This window comes from Coptis chinensis, chromosome 2 (assembly GCF_015680905.1).
Source record: "Coptis chinensis isolate HL-2020 chromosome 2, ASM1568090v1, whole genome shotgun sequence".
Lineage (NCBI taxonomy): Eukaryota > Viridiplantae > Streptophyta > Magnoliopsida > Ranunculales > Ranunculaceae > Coptis > Coptis chinensis.
This window is the reverse complement of record NC_141457.1, coordinates 57,570,920-57,586,010: the sequence shown is the minus strand read 5'-3', so window position 1 is coordinate 57,586,010 and position 15,091 is coordinate 57,570,920. Positions and strand designations below refer to the sequence as shown.

The following is a 15,091-nucleotide window of genomic DNA, read 5'->3' as shown; positions in this document are numbered from 1 at the left end:
ACCTCAACAATATACATCACGTCCTCCACACTACTTATCATCAAAACCCATCTTCCAAAACAAAAGAGCACAAATATGATACAACTTCATCATAAAACAAATAAAATTGATCAAATACAATACCTTCTAGCCGCGATTAGGTCTCCCACTGTTGTTCTCCATCTGCGTTCCTACACAGAACGCACCCCCATGCAAAAAACATATTACGAGGGGGTAAGCATAAAGCTGGTGTGAGTGATTTAGGGATAAGGCAGGTAGTTCCTCCCTCATAGGCATCGTAGTTCCTTATTCCCCTTAACAAAATAATCAAAGTATCATATACGCGATTATACAAAATAACTATATTTAACTTTTCTTTTACCTTTACCCAAGTTAGTTTTTTTCATAGGTAGAGACCATGGCCCCTGCACAAAGAGTTAGTAGGGTCTACCCTCTTGCAAATCACAATTCAATCAAGTTTAATATAACTAACACTTAAGACATTCAGAAACTTAACTATATCATCATATTTTATTTATAACATTGCGGACAAATATCCTTAGCCACGACCACGATAGTCACTTCTACACACTACTCGTGATTGATACATATATCCGAGGAGCGACAATCTTTGGTGGACGGAACATCGCCAAACATTCCCGTGTACTTTTCTCCTCGGTGTACCTAGGGCCCGTTCTCGATTCCACTTCAATAGAAGGTAGGTCGTTTCTAGGTCCTCATATTTGTCGAGCGCGTTGTATGCATCCTGTGCTTCCTTGGCAACAGCCTTGCATTTCTTGGCATACTCAATTACAGCAGCCAACTCCTCCTTTAGCTTGGCGTTTACACTGGCCAATGTCATCCTCTCCAACGCCTCGTCATTACTCTTCTTCTGACATTCCTCCGCCTCCCTCTTCTCCATCTCCTGGACAGCCGGAGATTCACCAACTCGTCCTTCACTTCTTCTTCTCTCGCCGCCTCTCCAACTCGGCCGATCAGGTGCTATCTGCTTCAACTTTTGATATCTGTCAGCGGTGCATAATAACACATAACATCTAAGTTCGGGATCGCTCATCAAAAATAAATCAACACCTCCACGAACATCAAAGCTTACCAAGCATTGAGCGGATCCATCGCTCTTAGATTTACGCCTTAAGCTCTTGGTGTCCATCTCCCTCCTATCCCCATCCAAGGCGAACGTCCGGGACCATTTCTTCGCGATCGGGGCCACCTTGAAGCTGCGATCCGTTTCTTTCACAGAGCACTTTCGCCCCGGACCGCTCATCAGCGTAGACCGGCGGCGATCCGGTTCGTCACCGAGAGCGTGTGGTGTGTTACGCTTCTTTCCGCCTCCCTTGGTAAAAGCAGCAGCCTTCCCTTTCAAAGAAGTGTCCATTCCAAAACCCGTGCCTGCATCCACTCCCTCCAAGGCGGGCATCCTCAAGTTCATCCCAGCTTGCGTTTCTCCGCTTTTTCCCCGGTTAAGCTTCGGTGAAGTTTTAAAGACATGTCTGCTAGCGACCCACCCACCTTCCGCCGGCTGAACTTCCGGGGAACAAACTCCACCTCCTCCGGCAAAGCGGAGACCCTCCCTCCTATTCCCCGAGGAGCAGGCCCAGGAGTACCAGCCCATCCTCTCGGCGGTTCGCCGGCGAAATCATAATCCTCGACAACTCCGCAGATCCCTCCGGAACGCCCGACGACCTCACAAATTCCACTTCACTTTGATACATGCACCATGCAGAGGATCCCAAAAAAGTTTGTCTGCAAGTATGGCAAGTATCTGCTTGATGTTGTTGCCCTAAAAGATCCCGGTGATGCGGTTTGGCATGTTGAACTTAAAAATGTTGATGGTGATGTTTGGATCGGGAGTGGGTGGCGGGAATTTATAGAGCATCATTCTATTTGTCTTTGGGCACTTTCTCATTTTAAGTATGATGGAAAATCTCAATTTTGTGTTCGATATTTGATATGAGTGGTAATGAGATTCTCTACAATGCCGGAGAATCTAGAAAGCATAAGGAAATTACCGACTATCCTTCTAGTAAGCATATATATCAAACTCCAATTTAGTTGTTTTTACTTTTCACATGATGCTCTGGATATCCAATAATTACCATTCTTGTGTTTGTTAAATGCGGTGAAGATGATTCAATTGCCAAAAAATATTCACGTAAAGAAGCTTTGATGATGAAGAGGCGGTGAAAAGTCAAGCAAAAGATGGATCTATTCAAATAGGCTGGTTCATTCAAATCAAGCTATCCTTACTTCATAATTTACGTGCAACCTTCCTATGTGAATGGTATCTACATGGTGAGCACCTTGGTTTATAGTTGTTTCCTTTAAGACTTTGTAACACACCTTCATTAAATCTTGTAAACTATGTGCCTTAATATAGCATACAAAATCATCAAAGAGCTGAGGAAAATTTGTTTATTACTTGCTTAGAGTAAATGGTAACTTAACAAGGTGCCAAAGCTGAAATCAGTTGGCAATAACTTAAACGTGACCTCTAACAAGCCGAAGTTTGAATACCATGTCAAACCACAATGTAATAGAATTGGTGAACATGTACAAGGTGTAAATGACTAAATGGGCGTTTTATTTTCCTTTTTCGTTTTGCAGCCAATACCCAAAAAATTCTCCAAGAATTACTTGCCAGAGGGGTTAGACAGTTTAACTATTCAGGCTTCAAGTGAGAGAAGGAAATGGCAAATTGGAGATAGAGTAGCTCGCGTGGGAGAGGGTAGGAGTAGCCTTTTTTTTTTCTTTGTCGGTTTGTAATCACCAGCCTTCTTCTTCTTCTTCTTCTTCTTCTTCTTCAGTTTGCAATCACCCAATTCTCTCTGAAAATATCGTATAAATCACACATATCGTGGAAATATCGCGAAATATCAACAAAAATCGTCGATATTTACACTGGTTTTTATCCAAATTGATATCACGATATTTATTTACCCTTCTCTGAAATCTCGATATATATCGCGATATTTTGTACTATGACTACAACTACTTGATCGAGTATTCAAGAAGAATACGAGCCTTAAAATCAGATGTTTATCTTTTTAATGTTCCCACAAAAGATAATGTTGTTTTTAAGTTCTTGCCAATGGCGTTGAAAACATGATGTAGGTTCTTGCCAATGGCATTGAAAACATGATGTAGGTTCTTGCCAATGGTTCTCATGCAACCAAATGGATAATAGTATAAAAATTATAGAATCCTAAAATTACAAAATATTTAAATTCTAACCAAAGTCAAGTTTGTGAAAATGTTGAAATTAATAGCCAAAATATTAAGGAACAAAACCAAAAATAAATCGCCAAAGGCCACGTCACATGAAATTGGGAAGACAGAGGTAATGCATAGTAAAGTTTAATGCCAACATTGCCCACTACTATTAACATATATTATATGCGAATTCATACCTCATTATATATATTGTAGCCTTGTAGGCCTTCGTCTTCATATATTGAAAAGAGATGAACAAATCCAAAACTTGTTCAAATAGTAAAAAGTCTATTTCTTGATGTTCAAATAGTACAAACAGAGAGCGCCCACACACACATAAAAAGAATAATAATAAGAAGTAAAAGAGCCATAGTTTAGTCAAAACATTTCAAGAAATGGCTTTTATAATGGGCGAAACGTTTATGTTTCAATAACCATGAAGCAAAAGGAAAGAAAAGAAAAGAAAAGAAAAATATTAGAACACAATGTACATATGCCTCGCCTTCAATATCACGTTTGAATTTCCATCTTTGTCGCCTCCCATCGTAGACCCAACCTGATGGTGTGCAAGTGAATGGAAGTGGACTTCCAATATGTTACATAACCAAACACAATCAGATCCAAGAGTATATGAGGACACATTGGCTTTAAAGAATAATAAGAGGACATCTTGTCATATATACAAAGGAAAATAGACTTACAAACGTCTACTGCCCGATTGTGAAACCTTGTTGAATGTCTATCCTTATGGCTTGATATGGAGTTGGAAAGCAGCTTCTTCCTGCCTTATTGCAATTTGCACATAACCACCATTATAGGAGAAAACACACAGAAGAAGGTTATGACCATTTTTTTAAAAAGAAGAAGGTTCTGACCACCACTTCCAAATGCAAAGAACACTATGTATTAAGAAAATTACACTTCTTAGAGCATCTTTAGGAGAGAAACCAAGAAAACACCAAATATTTGAACCAAACCAAATACCAAACCAAAAAAACACCAACCAACTTCAGGAGCGATATCAAATAGTTGACATCAAATGACGCGGTTTTGGATAAACCGCGCCGTATAGCCCACGCAGCTTCTTCAAAACCGTGCCACTGATGCCCACCACAGAAGCCCAAGCCTACGCGGTTTTCTAGAAACCGCGCGATGTGTCGCACATCAACTTTCTTCTTTCTTCTCTTTTCAAATCTCTCGTGCAGTTTTCGTAAAACTGCGTGATTGAAGCCCACACTCTAGCCCAAGCCCATGTGGTGTTCAAAAAACCGCACGGTTTTTCCAAAACTGCAAGAGAGATTTGATACAGCACTAAAGCAAACACCAAATTTTGGCCGATTTGGTGTTTGCTTTGATGTTTTTTTGGTGTTTTCATTAACATGTGTCTCTCCTAAAGATGAAAAAACACTAAATTATTAAAAATTTGGTGTTTGATGCTAGGATAGTGTCTCACCTAAAGATGCTCTTAGCAAACCTTATCAACATTTAAGAAAATATGTCAACTTCCATTTAAAGTTTGGATTCACATACATTTCCTACCATAGCTACCAACTTGTTCAACATGAATGGAGGGTAGGATTTGCTATGGGAGTGTTGCACACGCTTGAAAAGTTTTAAATTTAGATTAAACCTTTAAAGTAAGTATATTTTTCTTACATTAGGTAATCCTTACAATCTTCTCAAACAAAACTGCAACCAATAAAAGTACAAACTAATTTTTATAAAATAATGTTCTTCATAATGTACAATGAAATATATTAAAGGATCAACGGCTACAAAATTAGTGTCTTCACCATTTTATAAAGGTTCCTGCTTTCCAGGTTCCACTTCTCTCATTGTTGGTAGGAACTCTACATCCTTCGAAATTTCACAAATAAAGTTGTTGTAGTGCATTACAAAAAAAACAATGATAAAACAAATAAAAAATTGTTGTATCACCACCCCCAGTCTCATTGCAAACACTATCATTATCACCATTACCAAAATCAAGTCAGCTTTGTTCCAGCTTGAATCAAACTTGTTCAAGCTCTTTTATCCCAGTATAAGAAAAATTACATCAAAAACAATATTAAAGGACTATGCAAGATTAAGACCATGAGTTAGCTATAATATCAACATTGTTAAACATCTACTCAGTCATACAAACTATTTAGTTGTATTTTCTTATTATTAAGAGAAATCTAACACAGATAGTAACCATAAAACTAAATAAGTGAAAGCATATCCATCATTCAAAAAGGAAACACACTAATTTGGTGAAGCTTTTGGTTCACACAATCTAAAGAAATGATGACCGTAACTAACATTCGCTACTACCCAGGGTTCTCATTAATACTTATGTGACAAATTGACTGTAAACTACATTTGTTCGCACCAGCTAGTTTAAGCAAGAAATTATAAATCTAGGCTAAAAACATTTCCGTTCATGTTTAATTATGGAACGGCAGACTCTAGCCTAATCAATTTATTAGCAGTTTATTTAGAGTATTGCTCTAATGTATAACTTGAAAACAGTGACTAACGATAATATGCACTAAAACTGAATGCTTAAGTTTATAAAGATGCTTTAAGAATATACAAAAAGATAACAATCTACAAAGAAAATATGAAGTATTCAGCATACTTAAACGCCATTTTCAGTCGATGCAACAATATGAAAAGCTCCATAAACACCATTAGAAAAACTGAGAATATGTTCTAATCTTTAAAGGCTTTTGTAACTAAAGAAAAAACCCCAAATCTCACTAATTAAAATCATATACCTTAAGAAGCAAAGATTTGCAAAACAAAATTCATACCTTGTCCGATCCACCATCTCCTCCTCCCCCACCACCGTATCCTTAGAAGTCTAGTAAAGACCTAAACCCACTGATGGAAGTGATCGATTATCCATTGGTGGGTGAGCAAAGAAAGAGATGAATGAGATGGGTGGCTGCTTTATCCGACTAGAAGTAGGTGATTCTAGACCAGCAAGTGACTTCTTTCCTCTTTGGCTATTTGTTAATACATATATCCGATCAATTGGTTCCCTGCTGACCAGACTAAAAAAAGTTTATTTAGCAATAGGGGTTCGAATCCTCTATAAATTCTTAGTATGTTTTACGGTTATGACCGAACGTGACTCGAGGAATTGGCAAAATGGCATTGCCCAAAAATCAAAGAACTGCGAGGATTCTCTTGACATTACATTATTATCATGCAATGTAGTACATAGGATTTGGAAATTTGAAAGACTGAGTAGCTGTTGGTGAACCAAACAAATCACTTCACTGATCTCCAGAGTTTCCATGAATTCTATAGCCTTCGTTTTCCAGCTCCTTTCTCTTCTCCGATTTATATATGACCTTGCCTCTTTTTGTGTATGTAGATGGTGTATAGTCGTTGAACAAAACAGAAGCGTATCAAAACCTAATTATCCCTTAATAAGTAAAGAATGAGTAGGGTATCGTTCTACTTTTAAGTGTATGTTATGTGAAGGACAGGACTGGAAAGGGGGTTTAAGGGATTAAAAACAATGATTGTAAAGATTTTCGATTCTAATGCTAAACTAAACTAAATTGCTAAACTATTGAGAATTTATAAGACAGGAAATTCAAGAGATTAGAATCCACCAATACTTTTAATATATGACCTTCTGCTTCATGGTTGTTTTTACATGTAGACTACAATTAGGCAAATCGAGCGAGTGTCGATGCCCTCTTGGACAAAACATCGTTAACAATTAACTCTACTTAAGGTTGTTCCTATGTTTATGCTATTAATATTTTCTTTCCTTTTATGTAAGCTCGGGCAACCATTCAATGTATTACCAAGAGCAACATCAAGGAGTACTTCCTAATAGGGCGGCCATTCAATGAATCACCACTTAAGACAAACACAAAGAATACTTCCCCTAGGCAGCCACTCCCTGAGCTACCCCTTATAAGGCAACACAAAGAATATTTTCCTAACTCTAAAGAACTATACTACTAGAAGAAAAGTAAAGAACACTCGCATGATATTAATATTCCAAAACATAAACCCTATTCTATACTTCCATCCCCTGGTGTGGGCAATGGAACTAATAACTAAAAATATAAAGAACTAACCTGATTGAAGAACACCATGAACCAGAAGAATCATTAAACCTTAAGCACTGGCTTCATCTCCTCCCTTGAAGGAGAAGATTAGCCTTCCATAAAGAAGGAAGAACACGAAGAACGAGAAGAAGAAGAGTCGAAGAACATAAGACTAGAAAGACTAATTTATTAAGACTCAGCTAGTTAAAACCGATCTTTTATTATTAATCTCTCTCTGCCTCAAGTTCTGGAGACAAGAATATAAGTGAATTCGCAAATTACATGAGGCACTTAGGTCCTCTATTTATAGAGGTTACAATGAGCTCTAGAAGCATTCCAAACAGTCATTTGTTTCCTAATACAAATAGACTTCTTTCAGAGTCCAACTTCGTCTCCAAAACTGAGAAGAAATTGGCTACAGTGTCGATCCATACATCTAGATGCAATATTCATGCGTCTCAAACGCGATCAATTCGTCTGGACTCTCGATCCATGCGTCCCAGACGCATAAACCTATTTTGTCTCTTCTGCTTTATCCTTCTATCCTCTTTTACGGGCTTTGGTCCAAGCAACAAATCCTTAGGCCTTAGGCTTTCAAATAGGCTTTAAAATAGGTCCAAGTCGCATCTTTAATAGCTCCTATTCCTTGGCCTTCTCCATGATTGTCCACGGGCTTCCCATGTGATCCTTAATGCTCCGAATTGCTCCGTTTTACCCCTTTTTCTCTAATATTCCACAAAACTCACTTTTTCTCCTGTAGAATCATAAAACATAACTTACAAACACTATTACTCCACTAAGATGGCTAAACAAGAGGCATAATCGAGGGTTAAATTGCACTTTTTGAGCATTTATCAATATACCTCAGCTATTTTCCCGTGATCCGAAGGCTCCGTACGTTGCACATTATAATTTTAATTAAACATTATTAATCCTCATTAAAAACATGAAAAAAAAAAGAATGAATAGAAACCATACCGTAATATAAGCCTCTCATAGCCATTATACCCTACTATTAGAAGCTTTTTGATAGTGGAACTCCTTTGGTGTTCATCTCATCCTATTAATAGAATTATAGTAAATCCTAGGCATCGAAGCTCATTGTACAACCTTAGACTTTCTAGAATTGCAAGACACACTGCCGAATCTACCCACTGATTGAATGCAATGTCATTGAAAATCTCTGTCCTATACATAACGCAAAACCATCAATACAAGAATATGCATATAACATAATACGGTAACTACATTAAAACTTAATTAATTAGTAATGGCATACCCGAATCCATGTTCAGTATAATACGGCAAGTTCAAAAGCAAAGTCTCGTCAATATCAAAAATCCAAACATCCTTTCCATCACCATGAATCTCAACAGTCTTTGCAAACTCTAACGAATCATCAACAACTAATCCAGAATCAGAAACACATTGATCCCCAGTAACATAGTTTTTCACAAATTCAATTCAAGACACCTTTCTGGAACTTGTTTCCATGACCCAGCGTCATTAGCTTCAACACTAAACCTCCAACTGTTACAATAGACCACATCATCTTTTGTGACTTTCCGATTACCTGAGATGAGAATTGATTGTGGTATTACGCCGTGTCGTGGTCAAATATCATCAACCCAATATTCCAGTTCGAATATCATAAATAACTCGAGATATCAACATGATTGTCAATATCTTACGTATAAGTTCATGTGTTATAGGAACAAGCGAGAAGAAGGAAGGAGAAGTATGGGAATGGACATGCGTCAGGATAGGATTGGACTTCACTATAGTTGAAGGACTGTATAAAGTGATGATCAGGAGAAAGAAGATTCATTCGATTCATTTCTAGAAAAACTTGTAAAACCATAACAATAGAGAGAGAGTTTGAGCAACTTTGTAACCGCCATTACTAATGAATACAAGCTTAAGTTTTATTTCTTTTTGATTCTCAATTCAATCCAAACCATTTCAATCCATAACTGATCTTAAAATAAGAACTTGATCACCACATTGGCATTGTCCGTGATTCGATTCAAAGACAAGAAAAGCTATTTCTTTTCTTTTTCTTTGAAAATCGAATCCATTGGTAGACGTTTGAGAATAAGAAGAATTGGTTGTGTTCAAGGAAATTCTGTAAGATTAGTGAAGTATTCATTTTCTTGTCAAGATGCCTCTAAAGTGTGCTACAGCAAGTCAAACAATGATGATTAATGAAAGAAGTACTTCTCAAGCAGCATCTAAGAATGAAGAATGCAGAACAAGGCGATCGGTAAGTAGATTGGTGGAAGAAGTAGAAGAGATACATGAAGAAGAAGTGTCTTTAAAAGCCTTGTTGAGAAAATTTGAAGAATTGGAAAAGCATAACAAAGTTTTAATGGCTGAAAACAAAGCTGTGGGAGAAGAGAATGAGAAGCGTGCAGTAGAAGCTATGTACGAGAAAGATGGTGAGGAGTCGAGTTCAGGCACTCCAGTAGTGAGAAAGAGCCATATCGAGGAAGGGAGAAAAAGCTACCTCGAAAAGGTGCAATCAGTAGCGAAATCGACACCAAAGGTGGTGCAAGAGGAATAGGTAAAAGCACCAATCACGAAGGAAATGGTGTTGGAGATGATGCAAAGGCAATTTAAGGACCAGCTACTGGAAAAGGTAGCAGCTTTGATTCATAAATTGGTAGACGATGGAAGTAGAAACCGTTGAAAAAGGAAGTAGACAGGGTGTCATTACCTCTAAAATTCAAGAAACCAAAGTTCACTCAGTATGATGGTACCAATGACCCCATGGACCATCTGTTTAGCTATCAACACCAGTTCTTGATATATCACGGAATAGAGTATTAGGATTCCATACTATGTTGGTCATTTTCTTCGAGCCTTCAAGGCAAAGCGCTGAAGTGGTTCTGTACAATACCGAAGTGGACCATTTCGTGTTTTCGTGAAATTGAAGAAAGATTCCTCACCAACTATGGTCATCAGAGGGTGAAGTCGAAACAGGTGTCGATCCTATTCCAATTGAAACAAGGGATGAAGGAGTCGTTGAAGGATTCATTGGCGAGATTCAAGGCCAAAACTCAATCGGTCAAAAGGTTGACGAGGCTAAAATGACGGCCGTCATGGCTTTCCAAACAGGTGTGATACCTGGATCATATATGCACAAATATCTCTTAGGAAAAGAAGTTAAAAGTCTACAAGAGTTGTATGAAAAAGTTGACAGAGATATTATAGTGGAAGAAGGGATAAATGCAACCACTGTGGAAACTGTATTGCAAGTGTTAGAGACAGGAAAGAGAGACAAAGATAATGGAGATCAACATGAGAGTCGAGACCCCTCGAGATCAGATAACAAAAAACCTCAGGAGCATTATACAAATTGGGATAATCAACCACAACAAAGAAGGAAATATGAGAGGACACTGAAAGGAGAGATAGATCCCAGTAATTTTATCCCCATCAATACCACACCGGAAGATATATTAAGGAGTATCGCAAAAGAAGATTTTGTGACTTGGCCAAAATATACTCTCAGGGAGATGAAGGGACAACCTTATTGTCAATTCCACAAGATTGAGAACCATGAGACAAATAAATGCTTGCAGTTATTAAAAGAAATTGATAGACTGATGTAAGATGGGAAGTTGCAAGAGTTCAGGGCTGATGTCAGGCCCGCAGAAACTGTAACCATACACGAGAAACCCCTTGGAGTAATAAATATGATCTACAAAGGGGAAATACCATAGAAGAAAATAATGAGAGAAAATAAAAAAGATTTCAACGATAAAATAAGTGCTCGAGGTCAATGTCGAGCCTATTCTAGTAAGTCAGAGTCTGGTATCAGCTAGCATTCTAGGAGCAATTATGTTCGTACCAGATTACCTGTCTAAGGTGATATTGCCGCTTGATAATGCATTATTAATCACTTTGCGTATCTCTGGATATGATGTGCAAAAGATACTCGTGGATTGTGGTAGTTCTGTGAATATTTTATTCTGGAAAGCATTCACAGGCATTGATCTCAATTAGACTCATCTAAAGCCACCACAATTTAGTTTGTTTGGGTTTAATGGAAGCTCTACCAAGCCCGTGGGAGAGATAAAATTACCAGTTCGAGTGGGACCTCAAACAATGATGACGAAGTTCATGGTCATAAAGCATCACTCCGATCACAATGTAATACTTGCCAAAAAGTGGATACACGATATGCGTGTTGTCCCAAGTACATTCTACCAGGTAATCAGATTTCACACAGTGTAGGCTTGCACGAAATCAGGGGGGATCAGTCGGAGTCAGAAAAGTGTAATTTCATCACTATAAAGGGGATGATGAAGGGAAAAAGGCAAGACACTAGGGCCCCCTTGGAAAGCTCTAAGTAGCACTTACAACAAGCTTTACCTACCGACACCGATATGCAGATACATGAGCAAGTAAAGTTCACACATGAGCTAAAGTAAAATGAAGAACCCTAGGAAAGAAAAATAATAGAGGCGGTGGAAAAGGTTGATATTAGTACAAGAGAAAGGGAGCGTCATACATTCATTGGTGCATAAATGACTGGGACTATAAGAGATGAATTGATGGTTTTCTTGAAAGAGAATCAGGATGTTTTTGCATGGTCGATGTCGGACCTTATTGGTATCAACCCAACTATTTGTTCCCATAAGCTGAATATGGAAGAAAATACAACTCCGGTCCATCAAAAGCATCGAAAGGTTACACCAATGTACGAAGAAGCGGTGCAAGCCAAAATACAAAAGATGCTAGATAATGTCATAATTAGATAAGTGGATCATTCTCAATGGGTGGCGAACATAGTCGTAGTACCCAAGAAGGATGGTAGAGTTTGAATTTGCATTGACTTTACCGATATAAATAAGAAGTGTCCCAAAGATCATTATCCGATGCCAAGGATAGATGAGTTGGTTGATCGAACAACTGGTTTCGAATTAATCAATTTCAGCGATAGCTATTCGGGATATTTTCAGATTCTAATGGCATTCGTCATTAATGGAGGTATATACTGTTTCATCAGAATGCCATTTGGGTTGAAAAATGTGGGAGCCACTTATCAAAGGCTAGTGGAAAAAATGTTTAAAAAGCTCATTAAACGAATTGTCGAGGTATATATCGACGATATGGTTATAAAGTCCATGAAAGCTAAAGATCATGTGAAGGACCTCGATACTGTATTTCGAATATTGCGAGAATTTAACATGAAGCTTAACCCAGAGAAGTGTACTTTCGGGGTCAGTTCTGGTAAATTCTTAGGGTACATTGTTACCAAGCGAGGCATCGACACTAATCCAGATTAGATACGAGCACTTCAGCAGATGCCATCACCAACAACTAGAAAGCAAATACAAAGGTTGATTGGGAGAATAGCTACTCTCAACAGATTCATCTCCATAACTTCTAATCGATGTAAGCCTCTTTTCAAGTTGCTTAAAAAGAATACTAAATTCTGTTGGAATGAAAAATGTGAAGAAGCATTTTCGGAGTTAAAGAAATATCTGCAAGAAAAGCCAACGCTTACAAAACCAGATGAGGGAGAAAGTTTGATTCTATATTTAGCAGTATCTGAATTTGCTATAAGTTCAGTGTTGGTGAAAGTTGAAAATGGTGTTGAAAGACCAGTGTATTTTCAAAGCAAAACAATGCTCGATGCAAAAACACGGTATTCGACACTAGAGAAATATGCTATGGCGCTTTTATTCTCATCTCAGAGGCTGAAGCCATATTTTCAATCACACTCTGTGATTGTTTTGACGAATCTCCCATTAAAGCAGACTCTGGCAAAAACTGCTAAGTCAGGAAGGATGTCGAAATGGTCAGTACTAATAAACGAATTTGGAGTCGAATATCGAAAATCGGGTATCAAAAAAGAGTCAGGTGTTGGCTGACTTCTTGGCTGATTTTCCATGTAAGGATGCCAATTGGGGCTTGGAAGAGTAGGAGTTCTTAACGCTGCAAGAGCCCGAAGATATTATCGATACAAATGATCCATGGGTTGGAACAAATGGTTGAAAACTATTTGTCGATGGATCATCTGGGAGTAAGGGATGTGGCATCGGGGTTGTATTGGTTACACCAGAAAATCAAAGGCTCGAAACAGCAGTGACATTAGGATTCCATGCATCGAACAACGAGGCTGAGTATGAAGCTTTAATTGCGGGAATCGAGATGGCCAAATCCCTCAAAGTGAAAAAATTATCAATTTTTAGCGATCAATGCTGGTAGTCAGTCAGATTAATGGAGGATATTCAGCAAAATGTGATAACATGGTGGATTACTTGAGTTTTATAAAAACTAACTTGAGAGACTTTAATAAAATAAGGCTGCAACACGTCAATAGAAATGAAAACAGGCATGCAGACGCCCTAGCTTATATGGCAGGGATGTTAGAAAACACGAAGGGTCGCATTTTGCACATCAGCGTCCAAGAAAGGCCAAACATCGATGTCGACGAACCAAAGGTCATGGATGGAAGCATATATATCATACTTATTTGAGGGTAAAATACCTGAGGACAAAAATTAAGCCAGAAGAATCAAAGCTGGAGCACAAAGATATATTTTAATTGATGATGAGCTATATCGAAAGAATCTTGGAGGTCCGCATTTAAAATGTATATCACCTGAAGATGCGCATTTAATCATTGTAGAACTCCACGAAAGAGAATGTGGAAACCACTCAGCTAGAAGATCATTAGCAAATAAAATAACGAGGCAAGGGTATTTTTGGCCTTAGATGCGAAGAGATTGTCTTTGTTATGCTAAAAAGTGTATGTAATGCCAAATACATGGAATGGTTATACACGTTCCAGCTGAAGAGTTGCACTGTGTATCAAATCCATAGCCTTTTGCGCTATGGGGCATGGATATTGTCAGTCCTCTAGCACCTAGAAGAGGTAAAAGATGATTCATGCTCGTGGTCATAGACTATTTCACAAAGTGGGTAGAGGCCATAGCCTTACAGCACATAAAAGAGCAAGATGTGATAAATTTTCTTTTCAAAAGAGTAATATGTCGATATAGGTTGCCATATGCCATTATATTAGATAACGGGCCACAGTTCGAGGGAGGAAAAGTAAAAGCTTTCTTGGAATCATACAAGGTAAAGCATTTCACATCTGTGCCAACGGGCAAGCAGAAGTAACAAATAAAACTATTATGGATAATATCAAGAAAAAGCTTAAAGACAAGAAAGGTCTCTGGGTGGATGAATTAAACAGCGTTCTATGGGCTTATAGAACGACACCTCGAACTGCCACGGGTGAATCTCCTTTTACGTTAGCTTATGGCGTGGAAGCAGTAACTCCATCAGAAATGGTGGTATCGACATCCAGAACAAAGATCTTAATGAATGGCCAAAATAACGAAGTAATGGAAGAAAAAGTTCTAAATCTCGAGGAAACAAGAGATAAAGCAAGATTAAGGCTCGACACATACCATCGGCAGCTCAGAAAAACTTTCAACAAGAAAGTAAGAGAAAGACATTTTCAAGAAGGCGATTTGTTCTTGAAAATGGTTATTCAAGCAACTAAAGAGAAAGGGGCTGGCAAGCTGGGATGGGCCTTACATCATTCACAAAGTGGGAATCAATGGAGCTTATTACTTAAAAACGGCTAAAGGTATAATATTACCAAAGCCTCAAAATATAAGCAATTTGAAAGCATTTTATCAATAAAGAATATTCTAAGTATCATGATGTATTTTTGGCCAATAAAGAGATTGATATTTCCAAAAGCAATATCTATACAAATATCACAAATCCTCGTATTTCTAGAATTATATATTGATAACAGGTCAAACAATAAATCCTGGTGATCTGTAGATCCTCAT

The 15,091-nt window shown here is 38.0% G+C and overlaps 1 protein-coding gene and 1 pseudogene across 1 annotated transcript; one reads left to right on the top strand and one right to left on the bottom strand.

Annotated features, from left to right (window-relative positions):
• Positions 1-6,404: 6,404 nt before the first annotated feature.
• LOC147516803 (acid phosphatase 1-like) lies at positions 6,405-9,169 on the bottom strand (annotated as a pseudogene).
• Positions 9,170-14,419: 5,250 nt separating this feature from the next.
• Positions 14,420-14,878, top strand: LOC147516802 (uncharacterized). The gene has a single exon (XM_086593380.1). It carries the CDS (start codon positions 14,420-14,422, stop codon positions 14,876-14,878), a length of 459 nt encoding a protein of 152 aa, XP_086449506.1.
• The last annotated feature ends 213 nt before the right edge of the window (positions 14,879-15,091 follow it).